Genomic DNA, 21,124 nt, shown 5'->3' with positions numbered 1-21,124 from the left:
TCACTGTTTCATAATACGGATATTAAATAATTTAACGTCCTTCTGTCTAACTCAATAATTCAGTTTTCTGCTGTGTTAAGGAAGTTTTGGTTTGGAAGGTTTGGAATACTGTTTTGGAATGCTACTTGCACACTTGAAGACACTCTGCTGAATCCTCAAACTAGGGTCTAATCCTTTGACTTGAAGGTCTTATCTATGATCATCCTCCATCTGTTTAACAATATAATGCAAAACATAGCATCTGATTCCATGGCAAAAATGGCCTGGTGATAGTTTTGAATTATTTTTTCCTTACGCAGTGTCTTCTGTCTTTACACAGGTTAGAAGGGAAGAGTGAGTTGCCATAGTGACAGAGATGGCTAGAGGGCTAGAGCTATTGTCGTGTTACCTTTTAGCCTAAAATAAAATCAAAGTTAGCTCTCTAATCCAAGGCTCCTGGTTTACTTAAATCACTCAGCGAATACTACATGTAGCAGCTGCCACTTGACTGGAGTGTAAAGGTACGAGTAGATCTGACTTGGTGGGCAAGAATGGGACTTAGTAGGTTTGATATAAACCATCACCTCATCTTTCATTAAAGAACTTTTTGGTGTAAACTGTACATTGCAGCAGTCATAATCTTATATTCTATGACAAAATGTATTTTAAGTTAAAATCTTCATTTAACGTTGGAGTCATTCACTGTACACGGTAACTTACTTGCCAACTGCTTTATAAGAAACATTTAGGTTATAATAGCTCAGTTCATAACACTTTATTTATACCCCATATGTTGCTTTGCACATTTAGTGTTGGCCATCTTCCAGCTCTTGATCACTCCCTGGTTTTATTTTTATTCTCAAACTGAAGGACATTTTAAAGACAGAAATCATCTTATACACTAAAATCACTCACATGCCAATGAGAAGCAGTACTCTCTATCAGCACATTCATGTAGGACAAGTTAGAGTGTCCAATCAACCTCCATGTTTTCGCACTGTGGGAAGAAACCTTGGAGGAAAGAAACCCACACAGACAGTACATGGGAACTCCACCCAGACAGGGACTCAAACCCAACCCTAACACTGAGAGGCAAACATGCTAACCACCAAGCCACTATGCTACCCACCATGCTGCCCGTTTTGCCCTACAGGATTGCATATAGTGCATGCAACTGTACACCCATCAAATTGGTGTACACGTGCCCCTGTAAGATGAGGCATGTAATAAAGTTGTCAGCAGCTGTAGAGGCAAGAATCAAGAATAGTGTTTTGAATTACATGAGTGATGAGTGTATATCAAGTCTTCATTTTTATACCAAGTATAAAATGTATGTAAAACGATTCCAAGTAGCCAAAACACTGTGTAACAAAATCACAGTGTAACAAAATCACAAGCAGTCGGCACCACGACCTTACTATCAATAGCCTACTGTAGTCAATACAGTGCCAAATGAAATTAGTATTACTGACAACCAAACTTTCGTTATACAATTAGTTATATTCTTTATACGAATCATTTGATATAATGATCGCCATTAGGTAAATTTATTTTGTTAAGACACTCAATTCTACAATTACAATAATTTAACGACAGGGTTTTATGTTTTGTGGACATAAAAGATCAAAAGACGTCAGGTATGGGTAGTCTTATGTCACCCCTGATAAGCACACAAAAACTCCAAATAAACAAGCATTATACATGACAAATTCTGCAGAAACCGTGTTTAGTAAACCCTAACTGAAGAGACCAATCTACACCGATCCGACTATCCTCGGATTCAGGATTGTCAACAAACTTCAAAGCCGTACAAGAACGAATAGTAGCGCATTGCGTCGTTGGCAGTGATTTGTAGTTTGGAACCTTTGACTGCTATAATTTCTGCGAACCACCAGGGGTCACTGATATGGCGTCGTCTTTCAATGCTTAGTACCCCTTTCATTATTTGTAAAAGGAGATTGTGAAAGCAGTCCTTGTATTTTCGTGATAGTGACTAAAATTTGTTGTATCGAAAAAAATGTACTGCACTTGTATTCAGTCTAAAATAAAACAATATATAATAGTACCATGTATTATATAATTACTGCTATGCTGATGACACACAGTTCAACTTCTCATTTCTACCATCCACATTTATCATGTTTCAGAAGATGCCTGACTGTATTTCTGATATCTCTTCATAGATGGAAACCAACCACCTGAAACTAAATCTGAACAAGACAAAACACGCCTATTTGCAAAGCACTCCCTGCAAAAAACTCTCCTACACTAGACTTCTGATTTACAACTTTAAAAGAATATGACCCTTTCTGACCAGAGGCCACTCAACTACTTGTTCAGGCTCTTGTCATCTGCACACTTCTCTATTGTAACTCTCTGCAGCTTTTTGCAGGTCTTTCTTCATATGCCATTTCTCTTCTATAAAGCATTCAGAATGCTGCGCCTCGTCTTATCCAAAACCTCCGAAGTTCACCCCGTGACTGCTGCTGAAATCACTACACTGGTGTCCAAGCAAGAGCCAAATGCAAAGTTCTTGTTGTCACAGGCTCTGCCTTTCACTACTCTGCACCGAGGTGCAGAACTTCACAACTACACAGCAGCTTAGGGCTTCCACCTCTGGGCCCTTGACATGTCCCTCCTTCAAATATCAACCCATGTGGCTAGGTCACACAGTAGTCTTTCTTTTTCTCCAACAAATTTGTCAAGACAGCATTAACTTGCAGAGTTTTCCAGAGTGTTCTTCCACATTTCATACATGTTACACCAACACAGCCAGATTTAAGAGCGGATGCATTTTCTGGTAGGTGGTCTGTTTGGAAATGAATCTCCCCATAAATTTCTTTCTGATAATTAGATGCTTTCAGTGACAACGAGGTTGGAACCATAGACAGTAAATATATGCATTACCTGAATATGTTTCATGGCCATAACACAAACATGGCCATATTTAAAGGGGCATGCATTTCCTGGCATTTCGTCTGCCATAAAAAAAGCACGCCCTTGTAAGTTTCACTGTTGATTCGAGCTCAAAATAATTTTAATCATATACATTTGGACCATTCTGTGTTTCCTACATAGGTTTCATGATTGTACCACTATACTGTATATACATATCAGTTATAACATTCATTACATTGTCCATGACTTAACTACAGTAGGATATATGTTGATGCTGACTGTATCAGTCAACAAGCATATTTACTCAATTCATAAAAGTGTTACTCTTTTACAAAATCAGCATTTTAAAGTCACTACCTTTGCGTGTTCACGTAACTGAAGCCTTCTGCTTGTGTTGTATGTGTTTTTGTTCATACACAAACATTACGCACAATTTAATTATTTCCGTGTCATCATATCTTAGAACAGCGTTTAATCCTATTCTGTAAAACAGCGATATTTACCATTGCTGACTGAAATGTATGATCCTGGTCTCATTCTTCCGATCAGTATAGAAGTAAATAATCGGGTTCCATTCGGTACATTCGCTTTCTGAATGTTGTATCGCGAGCGCGCGCGCGCTTTTAGAATGGGTTGCATCTCGCGACGGGCGTGCTGAATTCATGACAACACCTGGCATAATCAGGAAAAAACATCAAAAGCTTCACGAAGCTTTGTTTGTCCATCCTTAGTTTGTAGGCTATTGTACATCTCCGGTTGCAAAATGCAAGATTAGCCACAGACAAGCTATGGTGACATTCAGATGATCTTGTATTTGTGACTTCATTAATGGGGTCCAGTTTTCTCTGTCGGAAGCTCTTCCTATTAAGCGATTGTGTAAATCCAAGCAACACATTTTATGTCATAGCCCTATATTTCACACGTTTTTGCGAATGCGGGAAATTGTAACATTGTTAGGGTGTTCTAGCTAGACGATTTATTCCATGTTTATAGTTTCTGTTCCCTTAAACTTTAACATAAAGAAAACATTTTATAACTTGCAATCCTTTCTGAGTTGTATTGTGGTTGTTAAGTAACGTTAAGACATTAAGTAACGCCCCCTTGGCCGCTTTTAAAAGTACTAGCGCTTCCTCAGCGGTAGCCATCGCTACATATGTACGGGAGGCATCGGAGCCTGTAACCTCCAGCAGATCCGACCCTCGCAGTGCTCTTCGACCGCTACAGCTGCCCCAGGGTGTTTGGTCAGGGTAGTTAGACGGGGACTGAGAGTCCAGAGACCGACCTATCCCGGAGTTTGGGTTTTGTAAACTTACGAAGAACTCCTCAAACAGTGAGTAAACCCATATTTTCAAACCTGTTTAACTCAAAAGCATGAAAAAAAAGAACATTTGTAAAATGTCTTTCAAAAGTGACAGTAATGAGGATACTGAGAGTGGGGCTATATAGCTCTCAGCTTTTTCGTGGAGGAGTTTAAATTGAGAAATGACGTTGTGACAGTGTCCGAATCAGAGCTGCCTTGTTCTCGCTTGTATCTGAGGCGTACCACGGATTAATATAATGATTTGTGTATAAACGACGTACGTTTAACCATTTTAGCCTCATAATATAAATTACATTCCATCACGAATGTACGTGGCCTAGTTTCTTTTTAGATTTGAATAGAATAACGAGGTTGAATTTGAAGTAAGAATGAAAATAATTTTATCATAACTAGTATCTCTTTCATAATGGGGCTTTAGGGAGACTTCATTATCATGGCTGAACATTAAAAAACAACAACAACAACAAAAAACCGCATAGCTTAAGGGTAATTGCAAATACAAAGAACTTGAAACGCATAAATTCCCGTCTTTGTTTTTGTACTTTAATTTTTTAATGTTTGAATTCAGCCCAGTTTATTGTAAAAGGCGAAAGCTACAATGTGATCTGTAGGATGAATAATGGGCCTTTTATTTCAGAGAGGGGAAACTCTCAAGTCGTTTCTCACCAATAATTAAGCTTTTATATAATAAAGTGAAAGAGGCGCTCACCAGTCCAATAGATCAGGTTTACTGTTGAACTGTGTGTATATTATGTACCATATGAACTTGTAACATGGTTGCTACTCAGAGACATGGCCATTGCTCAGTCCTACCTCACCTACCACCTATGGAGAGTAACATCTTGGATCTGGATCTGAAAATTCTGATAGAATTTTGCTGACGTTGGTGATGCATGCATGTAAATACCAGAGCAGCTGTAACATCCACAAAGGTTGATAAATGACAGCTCCACTCTGAGGGTCTTCCGAGAACATCCAGCATTTGCGCAACTTTCTGCAGAATCCCCTCATTGCTGAAAATTCTTTGATGGCTGAAGCAGCTGAGCTTCTGCAGTGGTATTGGATAAGGGGGAATTCCAACACACGCACGCTTGCGCACACATACTCAACCTTAAGGATTTCCACATTATCGCTCACTTTTTCAACTGTTGTTCTCATGTCTTAATTAAGGGAATGACCCTGACTTCCTAATGGACTACAGGAAAGACTGTACAAGGGGGAAAAAACTGAGGGTGTTTCCCTTCGATTTGCTCTGTTACTGTCATCTTGGAAAAAATCCTGAACACATGTCTCAATCTTTCTTGAAAAAAACACTACAAAACATCTCACAATGGGAAAGGAATGGTTGGGGGGCAGGGGGTTATTTCCCAGAAATACTTAACAGTAACTGGACAGTAAATGACTAATGGTGAAGGTGAGATTTGGAGAAAGGGTGTATCTTCCTCTCTCTCCTTCCCCATTCCCTTCCTTCTTTCACTTTCTTCTTTTTCTTTGTTTTATCTCTCTCTCTCTCTCTCTCTCTCTCTCTCTCTCAGTTGATATGTCAACTGAGGATGATGTTGCCCATGGTCCAATGAAGAAGCTCAGCTCTGTGTTGTCCTCCCTGCAGGATAAACTCCACAAGAACAGTGAGTACCACACACAAACACAGGGACCATGAAAACCTTTTAATACTTATGTGCACACACACCCCATCTCATAGATCACCGTATGTCATAAAGATCACCTGGCTAAGCACTGGGAAGGAGTTTCAGTGCTCTCTTTCGCTCTCCTCTAGACCACCAGTTCTGCTTTTACTGAAGTGTTTAATAATCAGTTATTGAAGTTGATGTTAATTCAGATCCTTGGGGGTAAGATGGGTGTGGGGGGTTGTTCCATTTCTTGGGGTTTAGAACCCAGCAGTTATATACCTGTGGATGTAAACATTTTTAACTAAATCAAACAATATTTAAAGGTTGCACAATGCACGCAATGCATCCTTTCCTTTTCAGAATGTTACAGTATATGGATTAAATAAAGTTTTCACATGAGCTCGTGTTTTTTTTGTGGATCCTGCATGTAGAATTAAGATACGACTTGGTGTCACTTGATCACCATCATGGCCAGTTGCGTGAGCTGTAGTAGCTAGCAAGTGCACAGCCTGGTGATCTCTGACTTTTGCGATACTTAATGCTGCTGTTGCATCATTTGAGAGTAATCACCTAATCAAATCATTCCCCCCCTTTTTTTGTGACTGATCTAATCCCATTTCGGAGTCTGTGTGGTCTTGCGGAGTCTTGTGTAACTACATCTTCACTTGAGCTACTATCAAGAAAAGTTTATAGTACTGCTTCAACTTGAATTTAATGCTTCTTGTTCCTGCTTTTATTTCTGCCTAAACATTTATCTGCCTGTTTATACTTTGTCTTCCCTAGCCATACATCCTTTCCAACCTTCTCTTTGGCTGGCTAGAAACTCCAGGTCATTTGTAAGTTCTGTCATCAAGATGCTGAGAAACTGTCGGATACCTTATCATGCTTTGAAATGAACTGTGCTTCATTAGAAATATGTTTCGGAGTATGACAGTTTGATGGCCTTCTTCAAACACTACCATTCTGCATGTACTTTCAGAAGTTGCTTTTCTATATCATAACTGAGAGCAGTTGGTATTCCAGCCTTCTGCCAAAAACAAAGGACCTCTGAAAGTTATGCATGCACTTTTTCTTTGAGTTATTTCTGTTGTGTGATGGAAAGCACTGACAATATTTCACAAAGTGTTGGAACTTTTGCTCTGATGGATGATTCACTCATTTATACGATCAATTTATAAAATGTGGGATTCTGATCTGTTTGACTGCTGCAGTTATTGCTACCTTCCACACTTGAGCCTGAATTCACTGAGTTCAGTTCTTTACAAACATTTACAGACATCAACAATCCAGCTTCATAGAATATGCAATCCTGTCAGCAAAGACCATTTACACATAAGGACAACTGCACATTTAATAGAATTGCAAGTAAGGACAAACTATAGACTTGGACTGCAATAAAAAAAAACAAAAAAAAAAACAATTCAAACCTCTAAAGTGGGTGACGAGCTCTTGTTTCAGATGTGTGGACAGCTGTTTGTGCTTTAAAAAATGTTTTTTTATACATTATATTTTCCACACACTAATGCACACAAACAAAAGGGCAACACAAATAACCAAAAAGGCTCACCTCTTTTGCATACACCCCTTTTGCATACACACTCCCAACTATAAATGCTCAGCTGTCTTTCTCGCATACAAACTAAAAAAGTACTATCATTTGTTACACTTCCGGCTGTAATCTATGCTTGTCTGTGCTTGTTGTCATTTCCTTCTCTTTGTTGGGTCTGAGTTAAAGAGGGTATTGTTCATTTTCCGCTTCTCTTCCTGTAATACTTTACAGTGGCCTACTATAGATGCTAGCCAAGCTGAGGCTCTTCACTGTCTCCTGAAATAAACGTAGTGGTCAATGCTTATTTAGTTTTAGGAGATTGTTGGTTAATGCTGTTGAGTTTATTGATATTGATTTGTTCAGTTATTGTTGTTTGTAATTTCTGTGGTTTAGAGAACGAGAGAAAAGCAGTGTCCCCCCTGCTGGGCAGTGCATCAGCATCTCCTGTTGCCCAAGAGAGGAATCAAGCTGGTATGCATTTCTTCTTCGAGTACCTGGTGGTGGTCAGTCTGAGGAAGAAGATGGAGGAGGAAGGCTATGAACCCCATGTCAACTACCAGTTTCCCAAAGCCATGAGCAGAACCCAGAAAGAGGAAGAGGAGAAGTGTCTCAAAGCCATCACGCTCTTCTGTTTTCCAGAGGGGATCAGCTGGGTTCCTCTTACAGAGTATCGCAGGTATGTTATCAATATTTTCACTCGCTCACACACCTTCCCTCCTCACACATGTTGTTTGTACATGCATGTACATGTGTATATACTCAAAGGCTGTGGTAAATCTTTGTGTGTGTGGATTTGAGTGCATGTCTGATCTTCACCTGTCAGAAGCTTTGGTCTGCATGTACACTGCAGCTGTTTTGCTCCTCTCGATGATGGCACTTTCACTTGCTCAGTTTGCAAGCAAAGTCTGACTGCAGGTTTTTCAAGTGCTGCTTTGTCACTGTAAGCAGGCTTGCAGAAGTCCTTAATAAAGTTAACACCACTGCACATGTTGAGGGGTTCCTTGTTCTGCAGTACTTTCAGTTCAACTGCATTGATGCAGTGCCATGCTGAGGCCAGGCTGCCTGCCATAATCCTTCCAGTGTTTCATTTACAGCTTCAGGAAAGAGTTGGTCATACAGCTCTGTGCGTATGGCTTCCATGCTTTAATTTCTGTGCATCCCTCAACAGTAACTGTAATTGAAATTCTGTGTTAAATAATTCTGTGAATCTGTAAAAAGATGAACCCACACATCAAACTCCACTCGACTGCTGTGGGAATAGGAAGCATTGTGGAAGGTGGACCATGTGGGGCTGATTTGCCCTGCCGGGAAGCTGCTGGCCTCGTTTTCTTCCTGCACGCTCTCATGCAGGTCAACTGCAGCCCAGGGCTGATGTGCTCCCTCTCTTCTGCAGTGAAACATTTTCATTCGTCCTGACAGAGATCGACGGCACAAGAAGGAATGGCTACTGCAGACGGCTGCTGGTAAAGAATGCCCTCACCTTTTTCTTTTTTGACTCAACATTTTGGATTTTTATTTTTTCTTTAATGATTGCTTGATTGGCGTTATCAGTGCATATTGTATCACATGAATGTGAAAAGACTGAGTTTTGCAGTGTGAAGTATTGCTGTGTGTGATTGGACAGTATTAGTGACGGACTTGTCTTGCTGTGTGGTAGCCACATGGGAAGGGAGCACGTCCCCCGGAGGCCTATTGCATCATCAGCAGAGTGGCTTGTTTTGGCCTCTTCTCCAAGGTAACATGAAGGAGGAGCCTAATTGCACTACAACAGGGCTATCCAAACACTTGTCAGAGGGAGACACATTGGATCAAATCAAAATGCCTAAGGGCTTGTCACTTTTTTGCCTAAGATGATAATCCATAAATCATTAAAAATACTGAGTACTCAATATATGAAAACAAGTGTAGAAATAATATTTACTGAACTACTAAATTTTATTTTCATCTAATAACTGCAGCAGGATATTGCGTGAAAAATACTGCAATATATTCATAATTAGCTACGATGACGTTCTCAACTCTAAATCAATAAATTGTTTTTATTGTTTAAATTTATAACAATCTCTTAGAATTTGATAATTAAATATACAGTAGTGGATAAATAGGCTAAGGAAGGCTAATCATTAAGCAGAAGTGCTCAGGTAAGTTTTGGGAAAACCAATGAAAATAGTTCTAGTCTGCACAGGAAACACCTAATCCTGTTCCAAAAGTACTACAGAGGGAAGTGGTGAAGGGCTGTCTTATCTATTCTGTTCTATCCTAGTGTGAGGTACATTACTCAGGAGGGTAAACATGTGTTCTGCATGCTGTGTCAGTGAGCCGTCTCTTTAGTCTGGTGGTCAGAGCACGTGTTTATCACCTGGAAGTCCTGGGTTTGAGGGTAGACCTGCTCATACCCTCTGTTTTCACAGTCTCTTCCAAGATACTGCAGCAGTTTTTCTGACAGTGAAAACATTGATGGGGTTAAGCAATGGCAATAACTGAGTCTTTTTTTTTTTTTTTTTGTTTAATTTCCCCTTTTCACACATACACACACGTGCCATACACAAACACTAACCTCCCCTGTGTCTTCATGTAAACAGTGACTCATACTGAACATCCTGAGAGGCACACGGTGGGGTCAGTGATCGTTGTAGTGTGTCTGGGTGTATTTGATTTATACAGGATAATTTCTATATAAAGCAGATGAGTCACACAGCTGTAGAATCTAGTTGTCTTTTTTTTTTTTTTGTTCTTAAAAGCAAGATTGCTGTAATCCTGTGTACCATTTTAGTTATTTTGGGTAGGGGTGCTATATACATATTTAGTTTCTACATTTTGCTGTAGATATTTGATGAGCGGTGTGTTGTTTTTGTTTGGTTGTAGATCTTTGATGAAGTGGAGAAGCGTGGTCAGATCTCCAAAGCAATGATCTACCCCTTCATGCAGAGCCTGAGGGAGGCACCGTTTCCTGCCCCAGGGAACACTGTCAGAATCAAGAGCTTCATCCCAGAGTCTGGGACAGAGGTACACAAACGCACACACTGTTTGAAACCCTTTATCTCTGTGTGAGTATTATATTGACATGAAGGGTTCCATGTTGACATTTGAAGCTGTTTGGGGTTCTGCTTTCTAGGCAGTTTTTGCCTTTCTGGGCTGCAGACCAAGCTTGTCAAACTCTGATCACAATACCACTGCACTGTGCATATACATGCGCGCGCACACACACACCCTACCACCACACCTGACTCGGTGCAACTGGGCCCTGATCAGGGCACAGCAGCTTGTCCTAATAGCAGCATGACTGGCACTTCTGGCTGAACACAAGGATAGTGTTCAGTTTGAAAATTGGTAATGTAAATCTTTTTATAAAACTCTGGAGCAGATGTAATAACCTCGTTTCCCCTGCACAAGGTTCCCACAGGTGAGAAAACGGCTCCTACAATTGCTTGCATTAATTCAGGAAGTAAACAAATGAACACCTGCTAGTGATTTTAATTTGAATACAACCTCAGTGGCATACACATACACCAACGTTGCATTTGACACTCATCTTAATGAATGCTACGCACAAATGTCAGTTCATCAGAATCTGAACTGTCAGAGCAGCACTGCAAAAGAGGCTGTTTTTCTTGCTCTACTTCTAGTTGATACTTGTTAGTTTTAACCTCAAGAATTGGCTAAAATAAGTCAAATCCTGAGAGCAAGCATGCAGTGCAGAGAAACTGCAAGAGCACGACTGGCAAACAGCTCCAGCTGATCAGACCCTCCATCTCTCTGGTTCTCTTTCTGTCTCCTTCCTCCTCCTCTGTGCTGGTTCAAATTTAGCTTTGGTATGGATATCTCTGCATATATAATATGATGAACAACAAGGTAGAACATTCTCTGTGAAAATAACTAATGGCTGCTATTTATTATTATTATTATTATTATTATTATTATTACTTTTTCTTTATAATATTAATAATGTGACTATGGAACTAAATGTAATGTGTATATTAATAAATAATAGAAACCCTGAATGAAATGGTGTTAATAAAAGAATGAATAAGTAGTCAGTCAGTAGACAAACATTGTGGTAGGGTTAGTTACCCTGTCCCCCTCTGACCACATTTTACAGCAATAAGTGCTGTTTACCTTTTGACCAAGAAGAATTTGGAAATTTTCAGATGGTGCCAGAATTTCAAAACATGCAAGAATAAATGTATTAATGTTTTTTTTTTTTTGTTGTTTTTTTCATGATTGTGAATTGTTTATAATAATGGAGAAAGTGCAGGTCTGTCTTGACCCCACTGCTCATAGTGACCACATAGTTTTGTATCTCTGGGCAGCCAGGAGTGGTGTGGTGGGTTGGATTTTAATCTCTCTGTTTTAATGGCAAGTCTATGGTCACTGAATTTGGGTAATCTGTGTCTGCTGTCAATCTCTGACTGTGTAGAGATATTCTGTCTGTTTAGGGCCTGAGAGAATGGTCCAATATATATATATATATATATATATATATATATATATATATATATATATATATATATATATATATATTTATATTTATGGTAATTGACAAAGAGGTTATCCATCTTCTGACATTTGATCATGTATGTATATTTTCATTAGTAAAACACACAGATTAGGAATGATGAAGCTAAAGGACCGTGGGTTTTAAATAAAATTAATGTAATGTCATGGGGCGGGTGGTGAGAGAATTTCCCACAGAGATTCTCAGAAGCACCTGCATGAGATGTATATTTACAAATGCCGTTGAATCAATATTGTTACATTGTTACCACCTTGTGTGTGTTGACCCGCGAAACTAAATGAGGCTGCTAATCTAAAAAAAAATTTTTTTTTTTAAAGTATGGACTTTAATCATTTGTTTTGGCTGGGGTCTCTGAGACCCCAAACAGAAGGTGCATATAATAGTTTTCCAAATGCCCCTTGCAGAGAATCATAATTGTTTCCACACAATTTCGAAAGGTATTGAAAATGTATCAAGCTGATATTTATTTTATTATTATTATTATTTAATTTTTTTTTTAAGTTAAGGATATTTTGTAAGATGTAAAGGAGGCTCTGGTCCCTCAGGGATCACAAGCAGAACAAAAGGGCTAGAGTGAAACGGTATCTGTTTTCCTGAGATCTGGGTACTGTTTTGACAGAACTGTCCTAGGATTTCCAGTTGTTGCTGGAGCCCTTACTCTGTAAGAGACAGCAACACCAGGTCTGCAAAAATCAACTTATTTTTTCTAAAAACCACTTCTGTATTTAGGGTGAGTCCGGTTGCAGATTGTTCCACTAGATGCCTCGGTGGTCTTTGCCCTTGAATCAAGTCCTCTGTTCTTTTGGTGCTGCATGTATTAAAATATGTAGACTTATGTCATATCCTTTATCCCCTGCATCAAGCTGATTTAATATAAACCAGTATGCCAAAATGAAAAGCTTTTAAAGTCACCCATTTTATTGTTTACTAAAATCACTCTTTTTAGTAAATGGTAAAGGTCATTGGGTTGTGTAGTGTAAATATGATGGGGAATAAAGTGATTTGGTAAAAAGCCAGTGATTACCAAACACAGTATAATAAGGAAGGTCTGTAGTTGGGCGTTAATACAGCAGAAAATGTTCCCCGGGTTACTACTCAAACAGATCTTACTCATTCACTGACTCGCTGTGTGAGTTGTAGATCATCAGCCTCACGAGGCCATTGGACTCTTGGCTCGAGCACGTGGATTTCCACACCCTGTTCCGCTGTCTGACGGAGGAGGAGGTGCTGCAGGTGTTTGCTGCTACTGTGCTGGAAAGACGAATCCTCTTTATTGCTGAAGAACTCAGGTAATCACACTGCAACCAATTGGACGTCCAGGAGATGTGTACCAGCTAGATCAGATATCTAGTCCATAATCATCTTTCAGATGCCGGTGTTAAGAAACTTGGAGGAACCTGTTGTACAGTGTGGTGTCTCAATGTTTAGTTTTCAAAGAATGTATTATCACTCTGCTCGGTACCATAACACATTTGTTCATAATCCCAGTCCAAACATTCTACCCATTAGTGTACCCATTTTCTGTACACTAACGTTTCAATTGTGTGTGTGAACATTTTTGTCTGCATGTTTCTCTGTATGTGTGCAGCACTCTGTCCCAGGTGCTGCACGCTGTTGCTGCTCTGCTTTTCCCCTTTGTCTGGCAGCACACCTTTATCTCCATTGTGCCTCGTGTGCTCCTTGACGTCTATCTGGCACCCACACCTTACCTTCTGGGCGCCCAGAGCAGCCTGCTCCACTTGCTCAATGACCACAGCGATGTAAGTGCATGTGCAACATATAGCTAGGAGGAATTTGTGTGTGGTTTTCATGCATCTCTTACTTCCTTGTAAACTTACTGTGGTCATGCTTGGAGTGTGACTATCTCTGCTGTTAATCAAAAGCAAGTGTTAATTTTTTTTTTTTTTTTTCCTCCTCTGATGCATCAGAGTAAAAACATGTAATGTTGGTACAGGGCTCCAGGGACTCTCGGTGGGAAACCACATTGGTGCAGAGGGACACACACATGCTCGCTCGCTCACTCTGATTCTGTTGTGCCCTTTTCTGGTTCCTTAGTTGCTGATCGTTGATCTCGCAGGACAAACAGAAAGTAAATTCATCAGCAAGGTAAATGGCATTCTTGCACACATACTTTTGTCATATTTCCTGCTCATACTTTATTCCTGTCTGCCTTTTTTTTTTTTTTTTTTTTTTTTTTTTGCCCAACACGTATAGAGGTGTTAATGTTGATGTTTTCCTGGCTATAGATTGGCGATGAGGACACTTTGATCCCAGCTAACCTGCAGGAGGAGCTGCTGCGTGAGCTCTGCAAGCGCAAACACAATGCCAGTGAGTCATGTGTCGGGGCATTTCAGGGATGGGGCAAAGTCAATTGAGAGATGCTGTTCCTGACTACCTGTAGTGAACACTGGTTCTTGAACATGGCTGACTCAGTTTACAATGCATCAAATGTGTTTGTCCATTAATCTTCATCTGTTATACAGCATTCAGTGGCTTAACTCAGTCCAAGTTTATCTCAGAGAAACAGGGCTCCTGTAGTAAGGAAAGCTGTACTGGGCATGGGTGCACCAGTGCTACTATCTTAAAACCAAAGAGGTTTTTTTTGTGTCTCTTCCCTGCAGCCACAGAGGAGCTTAACCTGGTGGTCTCCGAAGCCTTCCTCACCTTTTTTGTGAAGACAGTGGGCCATTTTGCCCATCACATTAAAAGACCTAACAAGATGCTGGGAACATTCCAGAAAAAGAGCTTCCTGAAAGCCGTGGAGCCCAAAAGCAGCCAGAATTTCGTCAAACAGTTCATACAGACACAGATGTTTGATCTATTCATTCAGGAAGAGGAGAAGCAGCCAAACCATGAAGGTAAGTAGCGATGTAGAACAGTATTGCGTTTGTATTTAGTCTGGTTTATTGCATTTGTGGCATTCAATTGCTTAATATCTTGACTAAATAGTTTAGACAGTGGCTGAACAGTCTAAACTAGATGTCCCTAATCCAGTCCTTAGGAACACCCAGCCTAGGGTTAAATTGTTTCAGCATCTGAACCAGGTAATCAGGGGCTACAGAGATCTTGATTGGCTGACTCAGATGTGCTGGATGCTGGAATAGTGTACAGGACTGGATTGAGTGTCTTGTATAAACTGAGATTAGTTTGTTCTTAATTTCAGACCTTTTAGTGTCTCAGTTCAGGCTGTCTCAGATGATTGCTTATGGCTGTTTTGACTCAGGGTTTTTTCATAAGAAGATAGCAGAATATCAGGAGAAGAGGAAAAAGGAGAAATCAAAGAGTGGCTGGATAAAGGGAGTTGTGGTGTGATTGTGCGCGCATGCATGCACACGCATGTTTATTTGTATTGATGTTCTACTGTGGATACTTTTAAAAACAACTGTCCTGTTTGTGGGTGTGTTGTCTTGTCTGGTTACTGTGTGTATACTGAATGAAGCAGTATCTGCCATTTTAAAAAAGAAGCATTTATTTGTCACATCTTCAATTACATTTGGAAACATGTTATAAACTAAAAAAAAAAAATGCTGGGGTTGGAATATGGTTAATTTGTTAATGGCAGAATGCTAGTCCCCCAGACAGTGTTTGTTTTTTTGTGTTCTTATGAGGCCTATTTTTGATGTTGCACAACTGACTGAAAATACACTTTAATTCTTATAATAGTAATAAAACCAGATGGTAACCGAGTGCCTGGTTAATGGCTCCTATTAAATGGTGAGAGATCATGGATGTATAAATCTAGGTGGGATTCCTCTCAGCAGTAAATATCATTTAACATTGGTAAGTGTTTTGAGAACAAGGCCATGTGGTTCACATTTTTCAAATGCATCAAATGTTTCTCCATCAATCTCAAATTTGCTTAATTGTAATTTTACTGACTTGTAGAGGACAACCATGACTATTTCTAAGTTATCCAGCTAACAGAATTCACACACTGAGGAAGACGACCCCAGATCTGCAGAATCGCTCATAACACAAGTAAATGGTCTGCCTCAGTTAGCAGCCAGCTGACCTGAGAGAGGCAAGTGGGCCAATTTGTGAAAGATGCTAACTTGCAACCATTAACTGTTGGCCACAGTAACAATTTAAATTAGCCATTTTGCAAATACTGTACACCCAGATCAAAAACCACAATCCTAATCAAACTTTCAGTCACCGTGTAAATGTTTGACTACATAATTTCAATTACAAACAATTTGGCTCATAGTTACAATTGATTTCAATTCATAATGCAAATTCCTAACAGTTCAATGCATCTAAGATTTTACAACTATTCCAAATACTATTCCAGTACAAACTTTTTTTTCTTTTTCTTTTTTTACTTAAATACACTGAATATATAAAAATGTGAGGGACAATGGGCTTTAAAATTTGATGTAGAGTTAAAACCCTTTCATAAAAATTTCTAAAGTTCATAGCACCTGCCAGTGTGCATGTAGGAAATCATTCTGAAGTTTGGTAGTTTATGGTATGTGGTTGTATGGTACGTTCTATGTTGTAGATCCATAATGTTTTCAGCAGTCAGTAGATGAACAGTAAACTGTAATTGGTGTGGGATTATTAAACCATTTCTATCAGGCAAATTTTCAAAGCCTTTTCTCTTGTCAAAGACATCAGGACAGAGTGATCTAGGGTCGGATCAAGATTCCTCAGTTTTCTGAATCTGTTTAATTACTTTCCCAATTATATAACTGAGAAATTTTAATCAATAATAGGGACTCCCAACAGATTCACACTCCTCCAGGTGAATGAACCAGTCATTCAGTGGTTCAGTATGTGGGGAAATTGGAAAATAACAATCTGGGCTTTCTGGGCACCCAGAGAACAGGATTTGTAAACACTTATCTGGATAACTTGCCATTTTATAGACTCAAACAGGAATGACCCTTCTTTTCTCCTACTGTACAGTCTTGGCTTTTGATTTAAAGTTTTTCTGTATCTTAGAAGATGCAACCTGTTGGAGCCATTCCAACATTTTTGAACGTGTTTTGATTTAATTCACAAAATACCTGTATATTTGGATGGGTCTATCCAGCATTCTGTGTTTTTGTTTAGATGGACCCAGCAAGTAGGGGGGAGGTTTCTCCAGGTAAGATGTAATAGGTGGAGTTATGCAAATGGATGCTCTGAAGGTCCACCTCTGCCCTCAGCTTAATCTTCTGAACACAGAAACATATAACGGTGATGAGAGACACTTCCTGTACACAAATCTGTGTGTGTATGAGGGGTCTTACTTTGAAGTCTTTGATATAGGTGAGGAAGAAGCTGATGAAGGAAAAGGCCAGACACCATTCAGAGGCTGTGCTCACCATGTGAGCTGTGTAACCCTGCAGTAAAGCCACACACACTCAGTCTTTTCTCTTGTCATATGCACACACACTCACAATAAAGCATCCCCTCTCTCACACACAAACACTATCATACACATGCATAGACACACGTGTCTTTCGCACATACTGGCTCACATTATTTTAGTCACACATGCATTCATGCAAGCCTCACAGGTTCCCCTGGGTCCCAGTGGAGTTTTTTGGACACTTCCACTCCTGGCAGGCTGCTGTACATGATCACAGATGATATAAACACTGAGATACAGTCAAGGCAAAGATCATTTATCCCTTCTTACAGGTTCTCCTGCCTTCAGACACAAGCATTAAACCTCCACTTTCATAACACAACTTTTATCAATCGAGAGGGCTTCTTTTAAAAACACAGGTACTTTTTTTTTTTTTTTTTAAACCACCCTGGTAGATTACTGCAGTCAGGGGTATTCTATGACTTTTTGTATCCAATGCAGTCTGTACCCTTCCTTTCAAAAACAATTGCATCAACCTAAAAACGGATGCATCTTCCACGTACTCCCTAATAAAAGCCAGCTGCACAAGACTTAAGTGTTTACTTGATAAAGATGTTATTGGCATGAGCAAATGAGCAATGGTTCTCCACTACAATGGCCCTTTGCTTTGTAAGGCTCAGCCACAGCTGGGAAACCTCAGGGTTTCATTCCATGAAACACTATGCATACACTGCTGCTACAAGACCAGTCTTCTATAACTGAGCTCAAAGACATTGTTTATTTCTTATGCACTTTATTTTAACATTTAGCTTTTATTTCATTGTTAATTTTCTTGATTTTATTTTATTCCAAGGTTATTACTTTTCTTTTATAAATAAAGCACTATGAATGTGTGGGAACACTGCATACTCCAAATATGAAAACATGCCGTGGCTTGCCATCTTTCACCCAAAGCTTCAGCATCTAAAAAAATGGAGGGCTGCTTTAAAAAAAAAAAACAAAACACAATCACAGAACACTTATTAATCTAGAGGCCTTATTTTGAGAGACAGGCAGCCAGTCAATGGTCTGTCTGCATGTTTATTTAGATACAAGCGTGGGCCAGTTGTGCTGGAAAACCATATGGAAATCCACATAATTTGGCTTTTATCAGGCAGTGGTTTTGTGCATCTTTTCATTGGATGTGAGTGTGCCCCCGCGCCCCCGCTTTTTGTTTCACACATTTGTGTGTACTGCCTCACAATTCTCCCTCAGCAGCAGCCAGTTATTATTTTTGCTCAAATGTAGCAAGGGTTCAAACTACACCGTGTGCACACCAACAAGGTGGGTAGAAAGGAGAGGCAGGAAGGACCGCTGATATTTTTTATGTATGCAAAATTCTCTCTTTTGCCCATGGTCCCTTAGCTATGGCACTAATTACTTCAATACCAAAGCAAACTTTTCCCTGCAGGTCCCGTGAGCCCCCCCCAAACGTCAACCCCAGGGGCCACGGGTAGTCCGTTCATTTATTGTCCCCGCTGGGATGCCCCTGACTGCAGTATTACAAGTAATAGACCTCCCTTAGTACTGCATTGGAAATGTATCTATAACTATCTATTAGGTTTTCAGAAGGGGTCCCAGGTCTCGGTCTGTCTTTACAAGGTTTGGATACTGCTGATGATGCTGATGAGTGTCCAGAGACCAAGGGCCAGGCGCGTCACAAACACCCGCTTACTGTGGATGTGCGGCTGCATCCAGAAGGACAGCAGCGTCTGTGCCACGATGTACAGCGCTCCCACTCCGAACGTCAACGCTGCCCCCACCAGGTGCATGGAGAAAAGTGTGGTTTTCTATACCACACATGGCATGCAGGAAAGAGGTCAAAGCAAAATGGTCAAAGTAAACCTAGGGCTTCACAGTGATTAATACTGCCATTCTGATGCACTGGTTACACTGATTTCAGAAACGGTGAAATGACAATCACTGGCATCCTTCATACACAGAACTTATTTAGAATTTTTGATTAGACACAGTATGTGAAGGATACTGTGTGCAATTTCCTTCAATAAAAAAAGCACTTCAGACTGGTGCCATACCTGGAAGTTTGCCACCACACACATGCCGAAGGAGCTAATGGTTCCGAGCACAAGGCCGACAAAGTTCAGCTGCAGCAGGCGTTTCTCTGCATGATCGGTGAGTGCCTGCACCTGCTTATAGCGCACATACATAGTGGCAATGCCTACAGAAATGCACACGCACACAGATGTTTAAACAAACACATATCTAGCTGACTGGTTAAAATTAAGGTTTCATGACGGGTATAATGACAGAAGCTTTTTGACCATACCAAGGAATGCAGACACGTTGAGCATGATCCCAAACACGCATCTCTCCGGGGGCAATGTTCCTGTGTCACTGCATTACAAACACAGCTCTACCAGGACAGTGTTTGATACACTCCTACACCACGGTCCTATCACTGACCAAAGCAAACCCATAGTGCACACACATGCCAGTTACATCATAGCACAATCATCCATTTCCCTTTTCTCACCTGATGTAAGGGACAAAGGGGTCCACGTGCTGGAGAATTACAGCTGTGATGTAGGCAAAGATGAAGGTAGCTGCTGTCCACACCACCAGTGCAACAGGCAGGATGCACAGGCCCTCCTGGAACCACCACATCTCTGAAAACAGGCTTGCTCCTGCATGGAGAAGGGAAACATGATTAAGTGTTCAGCGGCGCCAGTACATTTTAACAAATCTCGGGTTGTATGACTACTTTAAGATGACGTCCAAGGCAGGCACTATATGCTGCTCTTTCCTTTTCTGCAACCTGGTGGGTGACAAAACAAACCGGTTCCTCTTTCTGTACAAAGTGAAAGCAGTAAGAAATTACCCCCAGTTAGCTAACCTATCTTTTAGCGCCAGATTTTCACTTCCTCTGATTACGCCTTCAAAAGTCTTGTAATTGTCAATACTTGACCTTTAGTTAGCTATATTTCTCATGATGTATTTTCGAATCATCTACCTAGCCACCTAGCTAACAGCAAAACAACTATAGAGTATAAACACAAAACGTTACGATCCTTAGCTACAACAAATGCCTTTATCTTCACGATTAGGCGAAGGTACCGTATTCTAACTAGATACGTTATAAAGAATGCTCAGTTTAGCTCACACTTTGAAGCTTTAAAACAGTAACTAAAGTGAAAACGATAAACCTGTTAACACCGTTAAACACACAATTATCGTTAGCTAGCTGGCCAAGTGAACACGCTTTTACCTGCTTAATAAAGTTACTCCAGTAACGTTTATAAAGTTGTTCCAGTTATGTCATGTCTTTGCTGGTTTCTCAGCCAGCGTGACGAGCTACGCGGACGTCCCCCAAGTAACAAGAAAACCCGGATGAAGGTTTTCCGCGCGCATGGTTGCTGTGATGTACATAAATTAAAGCCTGTGCGTGTGAAAACCTGTAAGAATTTATTTGTAACCACAAAATAACAGCATTAACAATTATAACACATTAAAGAAGAGCTTAAATGTTACAACTATTTAATATGCTGTAGTTGTCTGTGAATGACGTGAAATTTATGATTTAAATTTTTCCTCGTGCAGAGTTCGCTGGGTGCTGGCCGCCACGAGGGAAACATTACATGAGAACTAAATTAGCTTAGCATGTAGCTAGCAAGGCTAGCACTGGTTCCTCATCATTTTAAAAGTTAGTACTTCACGTAGTTTCCTTAAATCACATTTTTGGGTTTTGCTATCTAACTGACAGCGTATAGCTAGGTCGATAGCTAATTCACTGCTATAGCTATTTTAGCTGCTTTTATCAACAGTTATAACTGATACTAGAAATACGGTGTTGTAAGTGTAGCTAGTTAGCTAGCTATCTTAGTTATGCTGTATATAGCTACATAGCTATCTAAGTTAGCAAAATCGACTCTTAACT

The 21,124-nt window shown here is 40.1% G+C and overlaps 2 protein-coding genes across 3 annotated transcripts; one reads left to right on the top strand and one right to left on the bottom strand.

Annotated features, from left to right (window-relative positions):
- Positions 1–4,040: 4,040 nt before the first annotated feature.
- dennd2db (DENN/MADD domain containing 2Db) lies at positions 4,041–15,580 on the top strand. Of its 2 annotated transcripts, XM_027025408.2 has the most exons (12): positions 4,041–4,207; positions 5,734–5,826; positions 7,772–8,054; positions 8,772–8,841; positions 9,036–9,113; positions 10,244–10,384; positions 13,035–13,183; positions 13,483–13,654; positions 13,950–14,000; positions 14,141–14,222; positions 14,516–14,752; positions 15,118–15,580. In XM_027025408.2, exons 2-12 carry the CDS (start codon positions 5,739–5,741, stop codon positions 15,204–15,206), a joined length of 1,440 nt encoding a protein of 479 aa, XP_026881209.2. In that variant the 5' UTR covers positions 4,041–4,207; positions 5,734–5,738; the 3' UTR covers positions 15,207–15,580. The 2 variants fall into 2 exon arrangements, with proteins under 2 accessions (XP_026881209.2, XP_026881210.2); XM_027025409.2 differs by lacking the exons at positions 4,041–4,207; positions 5,734–5,826 and adding an exon at positions 6,621–6,665.
- Positions 15,348–20,560, bottom strand: dram2b (DNA-damage regulated autophagy modulator 2b). The gene is made up of 8 exons (XM_027025410.2): positions 20,456–20,560; positions 19,724–19,874; positions 19,517–19,584; positions 19,266–19,408; positions 18,842–19,019; positions 17,397–17,479; positions 17,129–17,221; positions 15,348–17,053 (listed from the first exon to the last, which is right to left on the bottom strand). The coding sequence occupies exons 2-8, from the start codon at positions 19,852–19,854 to the stop codon at positions 16,946–16,948; spliced, it is 804 nt and encodes a 267-aa protein (XP_026881211.1). The 5' UTR covers positions 19,855–19,874; positions 20,456–20,560; the 3' UTR covers positions 15,348–16,945.
- Between the last annotated feature and the right edge of the window lie 564 nt (positions 20,561–21,124).

This window comes from Electrophorus electricus, chromosome 20 (genome assembly GCF_013358815.1).
Source record: "Electrophorus electricus isolate fEleEle1 chromosome 20, fEleEle1.pri, whole genome shotgun sequence".
NCBI lineage: Eukaryota > Metazoa > Chordata > Actinopteri > Gymnotiformes > Gymnotidae > Electrophorus > Electrophorus electricus.
Note: the sequence above shows the minus strand (reverse complement) of the source record. Positions and strands in the feature narration are given on the sequence as shown.

Bases quoted from the DNA above. Each gene is read 5' to 3' on its own strand.
- dennd2db (XM_027025408.2), top strand. From the start codon at position 5,739: ATGTCAACTGAGGATGATGTTGCCCATGGTCCAATGAAGAAGCTCAGC. The intron at 5,827-7,771 runs GTGAGTACCACA...TCTGTGGTTTAG, and splicing joins GGATAAACTCCACAAGAACA to AGAACGAGAGAAAAGCAGTG. The intron at 14,753-15,117 runs GTAAGTAGCGAT...GTTTTGACTCAG, and splicing joins GAAGCAGCCAAACCATGAAG to GGTTTTTTCATAAGAAGATA.
- dram2b (XM_027025410.2), bottom strand. From the start codon at position 19,854: ATGTGGTGGTTCCAGGAGGGCCTGTGCATCCTGCCTGTTGCACTGGTG. The intron at 19,585-19,723 runs GTGAGAAAAGGG...TTTGTAATGCAG, and splicing joins CCCTTTGTCCCTTACATCAG to TGACACAGGAACATTGCCCC. The intron at 17,480-18,841 runs GTATCCAAACCT...ACTGTATCTCAG, and splicing joins ACTCATCAGCATCATCAGCA to TGTTTATATCATCTGTGATC.